The 20,720-nt window shown below is 38.6% G+C and overlaps 1 protein-coding gene across 2 annotated transcripts in view; it reads left to right on the top strand.

Moving 5' to 3' along the window:
* Positions 1 to 20,720, top strand: part of NYAP2 (neuronal tyrosine-phosphorylated phosphoinositide-3-kinase adaptor 2) — a 240,254-nt gene that overhangs the window by 134,395 nt on the left and 85,139 nt on the right. For both annotated transcript variants that reach the window (XM_019736641.3, XM_088793756.1), the window contains exon 4: positions 10,691 to 11,776. In XM_019736641.3, coding sequence (XP_019592200.2) covers positions 10,691 to 11,776 — 1,086 coding nt within the window. The remainder of the gene's footprint in view (positions 1 to 10,690; positions 11,777 to 20,720) is intronic.

Genomic DNA, 20,720 nt, shown 5'->3' on the forward strand with positions numbered 1-20,720 from the left:
ATCAACTTTCATTAAAAAGCTTTGGAAATGGAGGGAAGAAGGAAAACAATCTGAAGGAATGCATGAGGAAGATAATTGAAAATTTAATGTCATTATGCATTAGTAGTTTATTGTCCTGTGAACAATTAATGATATATGGTAGTTATTGAACAAATACCCACTGGGAGCAAGTCCCTCTGTTAAGTTTGCTGGGGGTTTTCAAAAAATGAATTGATTCTGCCTTGGGAAAGCTTGTAGTCTTTAGGAGAGGAACGCTGATAACCAAGGACAAGGTAGGAAATGAAGAATGTGACAAGAAAGAAATAGGTGAAGCACAAATATAAAAGCGAAGAGTGAGGGAAGGGAGGAAGTGGTGACACTCTAATTGAGCCTTAAATCATGGGAAGGTTTTTGTTTATGTAAGGTAGTGGAGGAGCAGAGAAAAATGTCAGAGCAAAGTCTGAATACGTACACATCTGAGAAGTGTGGGAAACAGTGGTCGTTTGGAAGCCAAGGGAAAAAAAGAATGGAAATTATGTTTGATGATGATGGAAGATCTAGTATGCTATTATTATATTGATAGTAGTTCTTGACTATGACATAAAGATCCCACTACAGTGTCTCTTTCATACACAGCAAGGATGAGAGTTTTAAGGTACTTTTGTTTCCTGTTTCCACATGTGTGACATTGTTTCAAATGGCCTTGCTTTGTTAAGTTTTCTATCAACAAGGAAGGTTCTTCTTTTTGGGAAATGATTATTATAACCTCAAAATTCATGGTCTAGGATATTGCTTACAAAGTCATTAGACCTTACATGTTCTAACTTGCAGGATCTAACTTGTGAATTCTGTCTGCCCTGCGTTCCATTGTGTCCCCACTTGACCTTTCCTTAGTATAAGGGAATTGAAAGAGGACCATTTCAATTTCTCAGTGAAGTTTTCTGGACTTCTGTTTTGTCAAGTGAAATATTTAGCCTCGATTTCTACTGTGGGTAATGTTGAATATTGTTCTATTGAGTCCCTTCTTACCAACACCTTCATTTCTTCCGCCACTGTTATTTTCCCTCAAATGCCTCCTCATCTTCCTGCCTCGTAGCCCAAATAATGCCTAAGGAAACTGAAATTTATGGGATTGCTCATGACTCCAGTTTCAAGAAACAATGTTTGTCTTTATCACATGAAATGTACTCATGTTTTCTAAACTATTCTAATTCACTTTTTTAAAAAAATGTTGGTTAAAAAAACTCCAATTTTGTTTTCAACTAATGGGTTGAGATGAGTAATTTGAAAAAACAGTGGTTCTGATTACAGTCCCTTACTATCTATGTGACAAAAGTGAGTATAAGTCAAAATGTACTCCAGATGTACTGGAGAAGACCTGAAGTCCTAAATGCTGACTCAGAGAATGCAAAGCTCTACCATTTACTGGACAGTAATCAGATATTTACCAAGAATCTGAATTTCTAGTCACTTTACACAGATGATTTAGCAAAGATCAGAACAAACAGGGAATCACTATTTTCATGGGTAATCACTGCTCTCAAGTGGGGAAAATACATACACAGGCACGTAGAAGCTTACATAAAGCCGTTGAGAAACCAACAAGAGAAATATCCAGTGAGAGAGAGGCAGATTGGGTGGCCACGAAAGACTTCACTAAAGAAGTGACTTTCATGCTAATATGTGACGGCCACAAAGACACCAGCTATGTATGGTTCAGGGATGTCAAACCAAATCAGAACTTCATAGTAGTTAAAGTGGAAAAGACAAATTTTGTTTAGGACAATTGCAATAGGGGAAAAAAGACCTCAGTACAGAAATGGCTCAGTTCCAAATATAGCATGGGCAAGTGGGGACTTATAGCCAAGCGGTGGTGAGGGTCAGTCGATAGAAAGTTACTAAAAGGAAACATCAGGAGTATGCAGGGTCCTGGCTGAACCAACCTAATAGAATTCTTGCTGAATATAGACCACCATGATCAGACATCATGTGGGGGACGGTGGAGCATGAAGGTCCTGATCAGATATCGAAGGTGGTCAGGTATAGGTGGTGGGGGGCTTCTGATTAAGTTGACTTAGCAAGGTTATCACTAAGACTGGATTTTACAAGAACGCACACTGATGGGCACACAGGAAGGTTCAGAGGCCCACCTTCTAACGCAATAACATTGGGTGTGAGGATTTCAACATATTAACATGCGACTTTAGGGGTGGGGGTGGGGAACACAAACATTCAGACCATAGCAGTATATGAAACCAAATTCCACTTTGCTTGTTTCTAGTGAAAAACATATGCATAATATTTTGAAAGTCAAAATTATTAAAAGGTTTCTTGGTGAACCTGTAGTCAGAAAACGAATCATATATGTAGAGGCTTCAGGCTCTGGTAGCATGGTGGGTCTGTGCCCACAACAGGGTTCTAACAGAGGACGTATCCCCTAGGCATTGCTGTGGGGGCTGCCAAGTTTCTCTCTGTGAGTCTCCTGGTTTTATGTTCCTTGAGGCTGGAAAGCTTTCCTCTAGTTGTTCTTCCTTTATATATGTCAATACCTTCACTCCGATTTCAATCCAGTCTTTTGGACCAGAAAGTATGTACTCTCTTTTTATGTGCTTTCTCAGAATTATCCCTTGGTGATTCAATAATACTCAGAAGGCAATCTTACTTCCTTAATTTCTCTATTCTGGAAAAATGCTTTCTGTTACTTTAGTTCCAGGAAAACAGCAATAGCATCTTCTATGAGTTATCCACAAAAACAGGAAACAAATTTTGTTTTTTGTTTTTTTGGTTTTTTTTTAGTTATCTATTGCTATGTAATAAACCGACCCAAAATACTATGGCTTAAAGCAGTAACAATGTATTATTTCTTATTCTGTGAGTTGATGTGGATTATATGGGTGGTTCTTCTAATCTAATATGACATTGGTTGTGGTCTCTTATTTGGCTGTATTCAACTGGCAGTTGAGGTGAGTTGGAAGGCCCAAGATGTCTTCATTCACATGTCTGGGCTTTCTTTCTCCACTACATGGCCTCTTCACATGACTAGGCTGAGCTTCTTCATAGCTCGTTGGTCTCAGAAGTCTTACCTGGCAATTGGTTTTTGAGATAGAGGAAATGAAACCTGTCAGTTCTCTTAAGTACAAGACTCAAAGTACACATTCTGTGGGTCAAAGTAAGTCACAAGGCCAGCCCCGATTTAAGGAGAGGAAGAGGGGCTCTACCTATTGATAGGTACAATGCACGTCAGGAGGGATGGAATACAGGATAGCTGTCTTCGAAAACTGTCTACCACAACTTGCCTTCTAGCCACAGTATTTCCAGTGGGCAAAATGCTGTCACCATCTTGCTGAAAGGAGTCCTTGCATTATAACATCAGCTTAAAATCCAGTATTTCATTATATAAATCATGCCTGGGTGCCATGAGACTCCTTGGGTACATTTCTCATATGCAAAGGTGTTTGAACTAAAAGTATAATTTATCTGCCCTACAAAACCTGGCATAGACAGGTATCAGGACCAGGAAAACTGCAGTGTACAGTACTGTTCAAAAAAGTGCCGGCTGGAGGTTGGAGAAGTCACTGGCTTCTTTGTGTATATGAACCCAATTCTCTCTATTCCAAGGGCAGGAAATAGTGATTCAGTCCCAGTTCTGCTCCCTGGTATGAGTCGTTCTCTGACTTTGCTTTCTGAGCTGTTAGATCTGCTCTCTGAATCAGCCTTTCTTTTCCTTCTTTCATTAGAAATGACCTGTACCTGAGTAGTTTTCCCAGCTCTCTTCCAGCCCTTCATTGTTTGGGGGCCGAAAGGCTTTTTCAAATTTAAATTTGAACTGTCTCTGTCCCTTTTAGTCAAAGTTGGCAAAGTTCGTTCCTAATCTTTGTGGTTTTCCTATGAATCAAATTATATTCTACTTCATTAGACAAAAGGAACAAATTATTTTGAGTAATGCCCATCTCTTCCTAGGGTTGTAAGATTCTTAAAATCCCTGGGGTTGTTGCCTTAAATCTTACAGAGATCTCAACAAGATCTTTTACAGCCACACCTTTAATTTGATTTTTCCTCCAAGGCCTTTGTTCTGTGGCCATTTTTCACTTTGAAAACCTTTGGCTTCTCAGAGCAGGATTCATGGCAAATCCCGTGTTGGAACTATTTTGTTTCATTTTTTGAGAACTGAACCTCCCTCCTGGGTCCCCCTGCCCCACAATCCCTTATCATACATGGCTAAAACATGCCAACTGGCACTTTCACATTCTTCTAGAACTCTCCTTAGCTAGGTCCACAATTTCATTAGGTACATTTTATATTATCTACATTACACAGTCTTGTCTTTTTTTTTTTTTTTATCAAGTATAGCATACCTCTCTTTTTCTCTATCCTCCAGCAGCAATTTTCTCACCAACTTTTCAGCCTCCCAACAGGTTCCCTACTGTCCTTTCCTCTGCCACCACCCAGTCCCAGAACCAATGAATAAGATTTAGATTTTTCTTATAGAAGAACTGTACTTCTGGTACCTGTTTCAGATGTATATGCTTATATAACAAACTACTCCAACCTTTAGAGATGTAAAAGCAATGATCATATTTGCTCATAATTCTGTGGTCAGAAATTTAGTAGGGCATGGTGTGGATGATGTGTCATCCCCACATCAGAAGTGCCTGCTGTCTCACCTGAGCTGGCTCAAATAGCTGGGAAGTGACTGGGTCAGCTCTACTAGGGTCATATGGCTGGGGTTTTATTTTCATTATTGATTGAGGTTTTAGGTTCTTTTCCCATTGCTATCTTGGGCTTCCTCACAGCACGGTGATCTCAGAGTAGTCAAACTTCTTTCATAGTGCCTGGTTTCCTTTGGGAGAAAGCAATAGCTGCTTTATTTAAAGGTAGAAGAAATAGACCCCGCCTCTTGAGGGATGGAAACGTATGCATATACAGGGAGGAAAATAATTGATGGATTCCTTGCTGAAGCCTGTCAACCAGAGGTTTTCTGCTTTAGGATTGTTCAAACATTCCTCAGCATCACCTGTGATAAGAGATATGGGAGACCTAGGAAATATCTATATATTTATAAATAAATAGTTTCAAGAAACAATGTTTGCTTTTATCACATGAAATGTACTCATGTTTTCTAAACTATTCTAATTCACATTCTTAAAAATATTAGTTAAAAAAACTCCAGTTTTGTTTTCAACTAATGGGTTGAGATGAGTAATTTAAAAAATAGTGGTTCTGATTACAGTCCCTTACTATCTATGTGACAAAAGTGAATATAAATCAAAATGTACTCCAGAATAATTTGCCAAACTGGTGCAGCATGACTGCGGCAAAGAAGCGACTATCAAGTCTTCTAGCTTAAGTCCAAACTCTTTCAGTCCCACTCAACTGTAAAACCGCAGTGTTGAGCCAGTTCCATGTGTTACACTGTTTCCACCCAAACTTTGATCTGTGTTCTTCGTATATATTGTTGCCAGATTTACAACTCTAAATGCAATCCTTTTTGTACGTTATCACACTTTCTTGGTCCTACTATCATATATTAAAGACATCTGCAACTTCCATCCCTTTATAAACACCTTAATTAAAAGGGAAAAAAAGGAACAATTTTGTGATGGTACTGTGGAGCTTGTGACTGTGAAAATAAAAATATTCCTCAAACCTTTGGAATCTTGAGTTGTGAAAAGACAGTTATTGTGAGCACAATTCTACTGAAAGTGGGAAATGTGTCTCTCACCTTCTAGAATCAGCTGGTACCAGTATCAAACAGTGTAGGTCTTATTTCTCTTCACTGGGCTCTCATTTCCCCATTTGAATTGCCTCTTTAAATATACTTCTGTAACTAGAGCTAAAAGTTATGGTTCCATCATTATAGCATGGGCTGAGAAGACCTTTTAAAGTGATACCTTATGCCATATACAGTATAATGACATCAAAATAATGTAATCATAGCCTTTTCCCTTTGTTGCTTTCCTTTGATTTAAAAGGTAAAAACGATTGAATTTACATTATGAGATTTATTTTTTTTTAAGTAGTTGATAAGGAATATATATTTCTCCATCAGTAATACATGGAGTTTTGACTGGATAATGTCTAAGAACCCTTCAAATTCTGGGAGTCTGTGGCTGAAGAGACTTTCTATCAGAGGAAATAATGACCTGTGTTCTGTCTGTTTTTTCACTTCTTGGGTCAAAAACATCCACAGATACTAAAGACCGGTTTTGCATTACACTTCTTTTTGTTTTTAATAAGGAAAAAAAAAATATTTCAGAAGGATAGGTTGACAAGGGACATGGTGGATTTCCAAAATTAACTGTGAAAGACAGATCATCTGGGCATGACTGAAAGCCATGCATAACCTTTGTTCCCAGATATCTCATTTCAAAAATGTCACTTTCTGCTTATTCAATGTTACTGTCATTATACTATTTTAAGTGTTAAAATTTGTGTTATGAGAGCTGAACAGGAATTATTGCTTCTATATTTGGGCTTATTAGAAATAATTTAAAATTCATTCCGAAGCAATAAAAATCACTTTTTATTATGGTTGAATTTGGTTAAATGTTGAAATTTGAAGTGAAAATTTTTTTATTAGCAGTGTTTTAGCATCTAGGTATATAAATCAACACTATTTTTCAGTAACTTTTAAAGAAATGACTTTATACAGATGAATTTTTCTTTAATTCTTAATTTCCTAGAGTGAGGTTAAAATACAATTAATTATGTGACAATGTTGCTTAAAATTTAAAACTTTGCTTTATATGGGTAAACTTAAAAACAAAACAAAAAACAAAAAACAAAAAACATGACAGTTGAAACAAATTTTTATTGCTCCATAAATTATTTACTCAACACATGGACTAAGATATTGACAAATGGAGAGAAAAAAATCAATTTATTAGAAAATAAATTGTTTCCTTCTCTGATTTTCTGGAGAGATTGCAAGGAAGGTATGAAATGGGATTCCGATAATGCCTAGGAAAAAAGTCTCCCAACATTGAAGGAACGAATCTGTTTATTCATTCCAATCATCTGTAATTAACACTTTACTCTCTAAGTAAGCCTTAATACTCTCCTTTCAAATTTAGATCAATACAAAGGAAGAGGACCAGGAAGCAAAGTGTGCTTGGATTATGAGTCTGCCTGCATTAGTCTCTTTTCTCCATGCAGGGAAGGGTAGAGGGTAGAAACTTGCCCAGATAAGAAAGGATTCCCTGAGCAAGGCCGGCTGGAGAATTGCTTCACTGGTGGGCAGCAAAACAGAGTGGAGCAAGGAGTCAACGTGCCAAAGCTTATGACAACAGCAAACAAAACACATCCAGAAAGTGGGGCGGAATCAAATGGCATGTGCCTTGGCACAGTTGCGAAGTTGGAGAGTCTGATTGAGAAGAAAAACAGTAACAATAGGCCAAGTGGTCTGCAGGTGCTTCTGGGTGGATACCTGGAAAGAGCATCTTTATATTTAGCTGTAGTATAATCTCTGTGACATGGTTTCAGAATATAAGGGGACATAGGGTAGAGGCAGGTGAAAGTTAAATTTAAAAGACTTGGAAAGAGTTGTATTAATTCTTAAAATAATAAAGCTGGTTAAAGTACTCCAATGCCAGGGGAAGAAATTAAAGTGGGTGTGCATTATTCAGCTGTCCAGGGTATTAATTAAGGGCTTAATAAATAAACCGTTATCTGAGTCAGTTTGGACTGCCATAACAAAATACAATAGACTGTGTGGCTTAAACAGTGAACATCTACTTTCTCACAGTTTTTTGAGGCCAAGAGTCCAAGATAAGGTGACAACAACGGTTGTTTCTGGTGAGAACTCTTCCTGGCTTGTAGATGGCCACCTTCTCCCTATGTCCTCACAGGGTGGAGAGAATAAGAGAGCAAACACTCTCCCTGGTGTCTCTTCTTATAAGGACCCTAATCCCATCCATTATGAGGGCCTAACCCTCATGACTTCATCTAAATCTAATTATCTCCCAAAGACCTCATCTCCAAATACTATCATATTGGGCAGCTAGGACTTCAACATTGAATTTTGGGGGAATACAATTCAGTGCATAGCAATGGTCAGTTTTGGTTATCTCAGAATCACCATAAGAGTTACATATTGTATTTTATTTCCCTTTGTCAGACAGCACCTATACTTGGTTTGACATTGAAATTGTCTTCACAATACAAATGGATTCTCTAAACTCCTTCTTAGTGAATAATTGCTCTACCTTAATTCTAACTACCTTGTGTTCTAGAATAAAACCTTTTCTTTCTTCAATCATTTCATAGATCTGAAGGGCCTTCACTTATTTTCTGTTTCTCTCAGCAAACAAAATGGGTGTCGTATTCTCAGAGGTTGGCTGCAACCCAAGCATCGATCTTGCTCATTCCAAAGGCTGCCTTCTGATCTACCTGAGAAGAGGGATGTTGGCTCCAGGGTTGTTCAGAGGGCTGCTACTTTCCTGAGTATCATGTCCCTCCCAGCTCTACCCATTGACCCCTCACTGCCTGGGAATCTGGGCTATGGTCTCTCCTCATGCTGTGCTGCTATGTATGCTTGGGGTCAGTGGATTCTTGAATTCTGCCTGTCCTGTTATTTCTCTCCCTACAACTACCCAAGTCTAAGTTGGAATATCAGACTTTAGTGAAGGGTCAAAAAAACAAAAGTGAATTATAATTCAGGAGGAAGACAAATGAAAATATTATTCTAAGTATGATTTTTCCCGTACAATGAAGTCATCCATCACATGGACACACATTAATTCCTAGCTTTAGGTTAACCCTCTACTCACAGAGCACCTCACTGTTCAGACTTCTGTCCTCTAAGGATTTCCCCAAGCTCATACCATTCAACTCCTAGAACCCAGTAGTCGGAGGCAAATATTTTCCTAGAGCATAAGTTATTCAGCCTAGAATGATATGTGGAGGTGAAGGATGGAAGGAAACAAGGCTCAGAAGAGTAGTGGGGGTGGACTTTTGTTCTTAATCCTCATTCTTTCCAAGTATCTCTAGTACTAAGTCAGCCTTATTCAATGATGTATAATTTTACTTTATTTGGGCTCAGATTTTTGTATATAACTTGATGATTTATTTAAATTGTGAAAATGAACATACACAGTACATTTCCAAACCAGTGAAATTTAAACCAGTAGGAGATAGAGGAGCTATTGGTCACTTTGGGTCCCTTGTAAAGAATTGTCTGGGTGTTTTTCACCCCATTATGTCTAGGCTTTTTGCTTTGGGCACTAAAAGACTCCACTGCTATACTCCCTGGAAAAGGATGTGTAGTTTTTCCTTATATGAGTTAAAGAAAACGTCTAGATGCATTAAGAACCTTGCCTTCAAAAACCTGTTTGATGTCGTGAGTAAAATCAACACAGTGGAGCAGAATATTTGAAAGCAGAAATGACCTAGAAAAGTGAGAGGCATAGCCACTGCTAGAATATTTGATTGGTTCCCTTTCTCTGAAGACAGGGCTGATGAGTCGAGCAGCTGCCTAACTAATCCTGTGTCTCCTTTAGTAAGTTTTAGAGAATCTCCTGCGTTGTGCTGGTTGATAAAAATAAAGGTGATTTCAGGTGTTTCCTGATTTGTGTCTTGAGATCCTCCTCCCTGAAGGCTGCAGACTCTAGAGAAGTCTGTTATTTTCTCATAGTTTTACACCTATAAGCTATACTGTCAATTTGCATTATATGCTACCATTTACCACAAACAACTGCGTTCTGCCACATACTAATAATCATTGTAATCATATATCAACACAATGAGATAATGAGATAATAACAAGACTCCGGTAACTTCCCTGTATGCTAAACAATTGACTTCAATCACAGACGTGTTGCCAGCCTGTGCCACCCTACTGTATGGTGTCTGTTTATGTTCCTTCACAAAGGGGGCTTCCAGCACGCTGTGGGATGCGCTCATATGCATATCTGTTGTCAGTTTCCAGAAGTTATTTTTAAAGCTTACTCATTGTTCTCTGGTAAAACTCTTGAGGGGATTCTGATGGGTCAGTACAACATATCTAATAAATTCATTCCAAGACAGCATTTGGGTTATCATAAGAGATCTTATGAACAAAAACAGACAAATACACCATGCTCAACAATACCTGGAGATTTGGAGATTAACTTGTCTAGACTCATAAGATTTTCACATCAATTTCCCCTGAAGTGTCAGACCCATCTCTATAGAGGTTATTTATCTGAACCAAGGCAAAGAGTAAGTCTAGCGGCCCGGGCAATTGTATCCTAAATGAAAGCAAGTTGTGAGCATGTGCAACAGCCACATCATTGAAAGGGCTCAGTCCCCATGGTGTATTTGTGACCATCTGTGCTAACAGAAATTCTAGATTTTTTTTCCCCCCGATTCTTGGAGATTAATCTTTATGAAATTTGTGATTGTTTTTATCCAACATGTTTCATCTGAAGTTTTCTATTTAGAAATTCTAAGGCAGAGGAATGAATAGTCCTGGTATTAATGTATTTACTAGTGTTGGATTATAAATATTAGTTTGAAGATAAATATTACTGTAGTTCTGTCGTCAGGTTTCTCTAAACATGGGAAATGCTTGATTTTTGTTGTTGCTTGACTTTTAGTCTAAGCCCCAAAATAGAAATAAAGCAGACTTCCACTGCCATCAAAAGTTTACAATAGTAAACCCCAGTGCAAATTATTTTTGACAACTTTCCTATCATATTCATCAATTTTACTTTTTTTCTTCTTCTTCTTTTAGTATCCGCCAAACCTAGACCCCACAGTGATGAATATTCAAAGAAGATCCCTCCCCCGAAACCAAAACGCAACCCGAACACTCAGCTCAGCACATCGTTTGATGAAACGTACATCAAAAAGCACGGGCCCAGGAGGACGTCGCTCACGCGTGACTCCTCCCTCTCGCAGGTCAGCAGCCCCGCAGGGGACACGGAGGAGGAGGAGCCCGTGTACATCGAGATGGTGGGGAACATTCTCAGAGACTTCAGGAAAGAGGATGACGACCAGAGCGAGGCCGTCTACGAGGAAATGAAATACCCCATTTTTGACGACTTAGGCCAGGACTCCAAATGTGACTTTGACCATCACAGTTGTTCTTCGCAGTGTGCTACTCCCACCGTGCCTGACGTGGACTTCGCCAAGTCCTCAGTGCCATGTACTCCAAAGGGTTTGCTTTGTGACATCCCCCCGCCCTTCCCCAACCTGCTTTCTCACAGACCCCCACTGCTGGTGTTCCCACCAGCCCCTGTGCAGTGCTCCCCCAATTCCGATGAGTCTCCACTCACCCCGTTGGAGGTCACAAAGCTTCCTGTGCTGGAAAACGTGTCTTACATGAAACAGCAGGCCGGAGCCTCTCCATCCTCACTGCCCTCCGGCCATCCTAAACTGGAGAAGGACCAGAGCGGACCCCTAGGACCTGCTTCTGCTGTTTCTGTGCTCTCCTCGTCCCCTCCTCCGCCTTCCACTTTGTACCGAACGCAGTCCCCCCATGGCTACCCGAAAAGTCACTCGGCCTCCCCATCGCCTGTGAGCATGGGGAGGTCCCTGACGCCCCTCAGCCTCAAAAGGCCTCCCCCCTACGACGCTGTGCATTCAGGCAGCCTCTCGAGGAGCTCTCCATCAGTGCCTCATTCGACCAGCCGGCCAGTGTCACAGGACGGGGGCAAGATGGTCAGTGCTTCGGCGAACACCTACGGGGCGGCCCCGAGCGGCTCCCGGTCCCGGACGCCCACGAGCCCTCTGGAAGAACTCACCAGCCTCTTTACCTCTGGACGAAGCCTGCTGAGGAAGTCGTCCAGCGGCCGCCGGTCTAAAGAACCTGCAGAGAGTAAGTGTGCAGATTGTACGTGAGTCACACGGTTAGTTCATGACAAAACGAAACGAAGCTCTTTATGTGCCGGTGAGGCACGTATGTGGTGCATGATCTTTAGTCCTTTTAGTTGAAATCTCACAAGGGGTTATTTTTCTTTTGCCATGCTGAAGCAAAGAGTGTGTTAAAACAACAACAAACAAAACAAACAAAAAAACAAAAACAAACAAAAACACAAACAAAAAAACATAAAAAGTGGCAATCATCACAATGTAACGTACCCATTTAAAAACAACAATTTTTTTTTTTTTTTTAAGTAAAATGCAAAATCTAAATTCTTACAGCTACTCTGGAAAGTCTAAGAAGACAGATCACTATGAAATTTTTAGATAACTATCTTAGTTTGGGGGTAATTTATATTCAAACATGGAGTTGATAAATGTTAAAATTTTTCTTTATCTTATATGAAAAGCCTGTTTGAGCAAATCTGTATTTGAAAACCTTTGCTAGAAAGATAGCAATTTGGGTGGAATTTAGTAGTTTTTATTTTTTCAACATAATGAGTGATTCTCTCTGCATACTTTATGTTGTTATATTCTCACCTTCATTCTAAACTAGTATAAGCTCATTGTTTTCCTTTTCAGAGCCATAGTAATTAGCATCTCATTCCTATGGTACTCTTCCTAGATCCATGGATATATAAATTAGGGAAACATCATTATGTGATATATGGGTAGTGAACATTATATTTGCCACTGAATTTCAAAGACCAGTAAATATCTTCATCTGAATGGCTAATCCTTTTGTGAGCCCCATGTCACTCCATAAGTATATACAGTAAAGTCAAAACAGATTCCAGTTTTCTCGATGTCCATTTCATTAAATTACACTACTTTCCCTTTTAGAAAATGCCTCAGGCACCTAAGCTGATCATTAATCATTTACATCTCAAATGATCCCACCACAGAATTTTGTTATCTATTCATACAGTCACATTCAGGACTTTTCTTAAAGGTCAAAATATCCTTAATACTTTTTTTGAGGAAGATGATGATGACATTCCTTAGATAATTAATAGTCATTGCTAGTTATAAGACACTTATCTTGTCTGTTTTTTTCTTTATCCAGAGAGATTAATGAAAGCATGAGCTGTTTACATAATCCCCTCCAAAAAATTTTATTTACCTGACTAAAAGGCAATGATTTGTAACATATTAGACAAGTCTGTAGTTAAATACACACAGAAATGCATAGATTAAACTGTTTTTTAAATTTTAAAAATTGAATTGAAAATTAGGAACAACCTATTTCTAGAATGGTAGAATAGTGGTTCTCAACTGGGGCGATCTTTGCCCCCAGGGACCTTTGGCACATGTCTGGAGACAATTTTTGTTGTCACAACTGGAGGTGCTACTGACATCCAGTGAGTAGAGGCGAGGGATGCTGATTAACAGCCTATGGTGCACAGGACAACCCACCAAAAAGAAAAAAGAAAAAAAAAAGGATTATCTAGTCCATAATGTCAATAGTGTCAAGTTTGGCAAACCCTGATTTATATTTATTAAAATTAAAACTTTCTTCTAGATGACTGATTTGGTTTAAATACAGATAACATAAGGTTTCTGGAATAAGACGGAAAAAAATATTTTTTCCATAAGAAAAAAAATTAACTTTCAAATACGTAATCATGAAATTAATAGAAGTTTCATCCTAGAATTGTGGAAATTATTGAATTTTCTCGTTACCTACCATTTTCTTTGGAGCAGCCTTAACAGCTCCAGCTGGCAGCTATACCAATTAACTAGAAAAAGTATATGTAAAAGAAATGATTAACTAATGAAGTTATTTCAGGAAAAATCCATCTGTTAGAATCAGTCTATGTGCTATATATCACAGACTTCTCCATTCGACTCCAAAACGAGCTTTGTGAACTTCTAAAACAAAGCTTGTACATGGAAAAGTATTCAGACTCCTTATAGCTTTTAAGGATCCAAGGACTGAATCCCTGCCCTTGTGCTATTAACCATGTATCAACTCTTTCAACAAAGGGCATGCCCTGAGTTACATTATCCTCAGTATTTTACTTTACATAGATAGAAGGGAGGAAAAATGCAGTTATAAATGAATAATCTAATGCTATTTACTTTTGACCTTGGAAGAAAATAGGAAGACACGTTCAGATGCTAACAAAATGACAAGGGCTCTCAGAATCTTTCTGTAATCCAAAAAGCAGATCCACAATCGTTGATAATTGAGAGTTAACCTATAATTACTGTTACAGTGCTCTCAGTGATACAACTTTTGCCAGATAGGATTTGTAGACACCTGCTGATACCACAGGGACAGAATAAATAGTGTAACATGAAGGAGTGTAGCATTCATGATTCCTGAGTCTCAAGTGGTATTTTTTTTTTTATATTTCAGAAATAAAAATAAGACTGATATTTCTAGTCTCCATAACCCTCTGGCTTTACTGGAAATGTCAGTTTTTGTAATTTTCTGGTATTCAATTTAAAGCACATATAATCTTTCTGTTTTAATTTAAAAGTATATGACGAATAAAATGTATGCCTTCAAGTCTTATTTTTAATAATCTATGAAAGGTACACCTTATTTAATAATTTTATATATTAAAGGCTTTCAATTCTTGACGGGGATTGGGCAGAGGAAAGAGAAAAAATAAGACAATAGTGGGAGACTAAAAATCAATTTCATTTCACTTTACAATTTTCTAAATATGGGCTTCACATTAATTCTTCTAGGAAGCATATTTTTGCCCTATTTGAGGGGACATTGTAATGTTGTTTAACTATATTTGAGGACACTCGATAGTCTCTATAACTATAATAATTTTTATTTGAATTGGTTATTATCAATATGTTTTTAAATTTGTGCAGAGATATGGAGGATCTGAGGCATATAATAAGTGATTAATTTGTATTTTATTGCTATACATTGTGTTTATATGAGAAATAGGTGAAGTACAAATAGGTTTTATGTTAAATTTGGAGACTCCAATGATAATTTTCTATCATTTTTATCTTCTTTTACATGACCTTAGTTTACATATTACTTGATTTGAATTTTTAGAACACCTAGGTCATGAATGAGAAATTTTGTTTTAATAAATCAAGAGCCATGAATCATAGAAAGTAATAGCCAGAAGCAAGTGAGAAAAAAAGAAACTCTCTTTTTACCCCCTAAAAAGAAATATTTTAAAAAGAAAGGTTTGGCCTAGTTTTAATATAAATGCATGAATGAAAGTTCATATGGAAAAGCACAAGGCATTGTGAAGCATATAATTACATTTTATAATATACTCGAGTAAGAGAGAAAAGGTATAAGTGGAGAGATGTAAGTAGAAAATTTAAGGGAAAAATAGCAAAATAAAACAGAAAAGAGAAGACACTAATGAAGAAACTAAAGCACCAAGAAAGCTACAAAAGAAATGCACACCTAGGGTGGGATGGACATGTCAACAAATACAGGTGCCGACACATGAAGTACATATGAAGGTACAAATAGAGAACCACAGAAGGAGCACACATGGGTCTAAAGAAGGAGCAAAGAAAGAAAAACGAGACAGGCCCATTTACCTGGTGGTGTTACTGTTTTTAGAATGGTGGGTTGGCATTGCCAAAGAGCTCCATCATATTTGACAAGATGCCACATTAGTAGAGATATACAATTTTCTCCTGTTAAATTTCATGTTTTAGCCTTTGAAAACACTCCAATTACTATTTTTGTTTCAATTATAGTTGACATTCAGTATTACTTCATGTTGGTTTCAGGCATACAGCATAATGGTTAGACATTTTTGTAATTTGCAAAGTGATCCCCCTGGATTAGTCTAGTACCCACCTGGCACTGTACGTTGTTATTACAGTATTATTGACCGTATTCCCTGTGCAGTGCTTTATATCCTCTTGACTATTTCATAATTACCAATTTGTCCTTCTTAATTCTTTCACCATTTTTACCCCACCCCCTCAGTCCCTCCCATCTGGCAAGCATTAGTTCTCTACGAGTCTGTTTCTGTTTTGTTTGTTCATTTATTTTGTTCTTTATATTCCACATCTAAGTGAGATAATATGGTATTTGTCTTTCTCTGTTTGACTTATTTCACTCAGCATAATACCTTTCAGGTCCATCCATGATGTGAATGGTTAATTCATTTTTATGTCTGAGTAATATTCCATTATATGTATGCACTGCATCCTTTTTATCCAGTCATCTATTGATGGGCACTTAGGTTGATTCCATATCTTGGCTATTGTGAATAGTGCTGCAGTGAACATAGGGGTGCATGTATTTTTTCAAATTAGTGTTTTGGATTTCTTCAGAGAAATACCCAGAAGTGGATTTGCTGGGTCATATGGTAGTTCTATTTTTATATTTTTTGTGGAACCTCTATAATGTTTTTAACAGTGGCTGCACAAAAGAAAAAATAAAGAAATAGGACTACATCAAACTAAGCAGTTCTTGCACAGCAAAGGAAACCATCAAAAAATGAAAAAAAAATCCTACTGAATAGAAGATATTCATAATGATATATTTGATAAAGGGTTAATATCCAAAATTTATAAAGAAGTCATACAACTCAACACCATGAAAACTAACAATCCAATTAAAAAATGAGCATAGGACCTAGATAGACGTTTCTCCAGAGAGGACATACAGTTGGCCAACATATGAGAAAATGCTCAATGGTACTAATCACCAGAAAAATGCAAATTAAAACCACAATGAGATACCACCTCACAATTTACTCTTGGAGGTGATATTTTTATCATCATAGATACAAAAATTGGTCCTATAGCTCTGATGAAATAAAGCTGGGAATCAGATGTGACCTTGGCCTTTCCAATCATTTTCTTAACAAGCAAAGAACAGCAACAATAACAAAAAAACCCACAGAAACAATAACCCAAAACAAACATGCAGACAAACAAAACAGAACCAAAAAATTACCTCCATGCACCCCATACACACACACACACAAACACATGCTTCTTTCTTCCTTTTTAAGTCACTCGAAGTCAAATGATGACTAAAATATTAGGTATTGCTAGTGAAGCCACTGACCCAACTTACTCTTTACTTTAAAAAAAGAATGATTTTGGAAGGAAATCTTTAAAATATATGTTTGTATTTATTATTATCCCACGATTTAGAAAAAAAAGGAAGGGTATACTAACATAATGTAGCCATCTTAATGATTCAGGGTTATTCTTGTGACCATTACTGTGTACCTACTATGTGTCAAGCAAGGTGATGTGAACAGGGGAGGCTTCAAATAATGGTGGTTCTTATTACCCCCGGTCATTTGTAATAGCAGTGATACAATATTGACAGCTTAATTAATATATTACTAGAATGTCGTAGGGGCTGTTGGAGGTTATAGAGCTGACTAGCTCTCTACTGCTGTATCATTTAAATTCACTTAAATTCGTATGTCTGTTTCTTGTGGTTTTCTTGTCTCCACCCTTTTTTCAGATGGTTTCATTAATGTACATAGCCTTGTTTCCCCTCCCCAGCCTTTCCTAGCTTCCTTTCAGTCTTTTCTTCATTGTATTATTACACCATTAATCAGTTGCAGACCAAGACACCAGATACCTGAACTTGTCTGACCGTACTCTCATCTAATTTAATTCAAATGTAGGGACTCTGTGACCTTTCCTTTCAAAGGCCACTTTAACCCATTTGCTAAGTCTTCAATGACATTCTTGGATTCATATGTGAGATGGTCAAGAATATCAACTTTCCAAGAACTAAGCTGTCCTGAAAATCGTGGCGTGAATGTTCATTTATTTTAGGAGAACCTACCCATTTTTTTCTCTTATTTAAAGTATTATTTTTCAGTAAAATTTAGCAAACAAAATAATTAAGGGTTTCATCTTCTCTGTTTTTTATTCCTGTGAAAGCAGGGACTGACAAGGAGTGGGTAGGACATGTGTAGGTATAGTTGTCCCTCGGTGACCATGGGAGATTGTTTCCAGAACCCCCCTCGGATACCCAAATCCAAGAAATCCAAGAATGCTTAAGCCCTTTATATAAAATGGCAGAGTATTTACACATAACCTACACCCATCCTTCCGTATACTTTAAATCATCTCATGATTACTTGTAATACCTAATACAATGTAAATGCTATGGAAATCATTATCATAATGTCTTGTTTAGGGAATAATAACAAAAAAATAAAAGTCAGTACATGTTCAGTACAGACACACCCATCATAGACCTTATTGCATAGTAAAAATATCAGCAATGAGACAACATATCTTTTCTGCATAGTTTTGAATCTGTGGATGGGGAACTTGTGGATACAGAGGGCTGATTGTAGAATTGAGAAGCCAAAGAGAAGGGTAGAGAATAGAGTCCACAACTCCAGATCGCTCCTTTGCTGTGGAGAATAGTGAGTCCTCGGCCTGTGACTGCCCACCTGAGAGCATGCTGACTCTGAGCAGGACGTCTGTGTGCATGGTGACAGGGAGCCACCTGGCCAGAGCTCTGCAGGCTGGATCTGGAACCTCTGGAACTCTTAAGAGTTTTCAAAGGCATTTGGGACTTGAGCTACACACAGAACACCTGGAGATATTCCAGTGGATCTCATGAGGAGGATTCCAGAAGGCCTGACGCCACCAAGGCCTGTCGGCTCTGTTAAACATCTTAAATAAGGACATGACCCATGTTAGACCCCGCCATATCCTACTCAGTAACCTCCCTGCTCAGAGTCCCACACTGTAGTTTCAGGCTGGTGTCTGCCTTAGCCAACTTTCTTCTGCCACGCAGAAGAAAAATGGAGCTAAGACCTGGGTTATGACAATGCTCCTAGGCAAGGACCATGGGGCTGTGCTCAGGCTCCAGAGAAAGTCCTTGGGTCATTCAAAGCTCAGGCAGCAAAGGACATTGAAAGCTTAAGCAAGTGGTCCAAGCACCTCCTACATCATATTCACCTTGGTGTTAAAAATAGAGATTCTTGGGCCTTATCACTGACCATTCAGTGAGAAATTATGGGGGTTAGGCCTGGGATGTTGACTGTTTAATGAGAACCCCAGTGATATTTATGCTTCCTATCACCAATAACTGTGGGGCATATGACTAAATATTAGCAATACCATTTACCTGTATACAAGAGAAACTTATAATATTGCTTTTATCTAATAAAGTCAAAAATGTCTTAGAAATTATATAAAATAAAGAGAGAGGAGAGAAAGTAAAATACAGATAGCTTGAAATGAATGAATATATGTTGTTTTCCTTGTCTTAAGTAAGCTACAGATTAGTTGGCAGCTTGCAGAGAAGACAGTGGATGGATAAACAGAGAAAACTCTTTTACCTGTAGATTTTCCCAGAGACCTTGAGCGGTTAGCAGTGGAGCATGTGATGGGTGACCTGTAAATAAGGTCCATTATTGTTCTTAGAGCCCCCAGCTTAGTCACGCCAGGTCTGTGCCATTTCCTGTATTAGAATTCCTAAACAATTAAGTTTGAGAACCTCTGGTAACAGCCGTTTTGGGCAGGAGCTGGTGCGGCTGGTCAGACAGTCAGAAGAAGCTGAGACTCAGGCTGGCAACAGTCCTCACCTCAGAGGTCTGTGTAGATGCGCCCAGGCCACTTAACAGGGAGGGCCAGCCAGAGCAGAGTGGGGCCCCCAGATGGGGCCATGACTGAGAACAATTGTGTGCCATCTAGGGCAGATAGCCACCCAGTCATGTGATCCAGCAGTCAATGTAGCAGAGTAGAGAGAACACTATAAGTCAAAGGCAATGCAAGAGAATGGGAGTCTTCCACATGGGACACTGGAAAGATGGAGGGAAGGTGTTATGGGAGTAATGAGGAGGTCTAGCTGTCATGACTGGGCCAAGCATCTTGGGAGTTAGAGCTGACAATGCTGATGGGGCAATAAAGTGATGAGGTTCTTGGCAAATGCTCTGCCTCAAACAGGTTTGTCTTAAAAATGATATCAGGACCAGCTAAGCTCAGGGTGGGATACATCAAAGAAGCAAGTGGTGAAAACCTGGGGAAAGATTGCAGTATCCAACCCTTTCCTTGCAAGTGCTTCCATGATATTAGTAGCATAATAGTAGTACTTACTTTGCTATCATTTACTCGATAGCAGATGCTGTTCTGAGCATTTACAATGTATCCAGTCCTCATAGCAATACTCCCAGGCAGGTGATGTTAACATTGCCATTTTCAAAATGGAAGACACTGAGACACAATTTACCTACAGTCAACTAGGGAATAAATCTGGGACTTGAACCTAGTTTGTTTAGCTTCAGAGTTTCTGGTCTTCATGATACTTTATATACACTTGGCCAACTTCTTTCCTCTTCCTTATTGCCATTAAAATGTACCCGTTATCAGCAAAACTCTAATGGCTCATAGGGTTATCATTCTCAGGAATAACTGTTTAATAAGAGAAAGCTGAATCAGTATCTAAGTGGTATGGTCTACTTAATGGTTGTCATAAATTTAGGAAGGGGTGGAAACCCTTTTTAGCACCCTCCAAAATTCCCTTTGGAATATTCTAGTCCCAGCTGTGTGCTTTTCTATCCTCCAGGCTTTTAAGCTGCCCTGAAGGCATGTGATCTGCCCAGTGGGCCCTGGAATCACCTAAATGACCTGGGCAAAGAGACTGAGTGCTCACCTCAATGCCTCTAAGCATAACTTGAGGATATATATGCCCATTTCCTGGTCTATGAGATGTTCAATACCAACTAGATGATTCCACCTTGGGGATGCTTAGCTTTGTCCTCAACTGCGGGCATCTTGTCCATAACTATGCAGTAACTTGATGGCCCACGGCTACCCCAAGGGGAAAAACATTCCATGGATCAAAAACTCCAGCCAATGGTAATGAAGCCACCAGCATCACCAGCCTAGAAACTGATCTAGTAAAACAAATTAACAAAAGGGCTGAGAAAAGTCCTGTGCACAATGCATCTTAGCATTAC

The sequence above is a fragment of the Rhinolophus sinicus genome, chromosome 17 (genome assembly GCF_057876585.1).
Source record: "Rhinolophus sinicus isolate RSI-liver-muscle chromosome 17, RSI-T2T, whole genome shotgun sequence".
Classification (NCBI taxonomy): domain Eukaryota; kingdom Metazoa; phylum Chordata; class Mammalia; order Chiroptera; family Rhinolophidae; genus Rhinolophus; species Rhinolophus sinicus.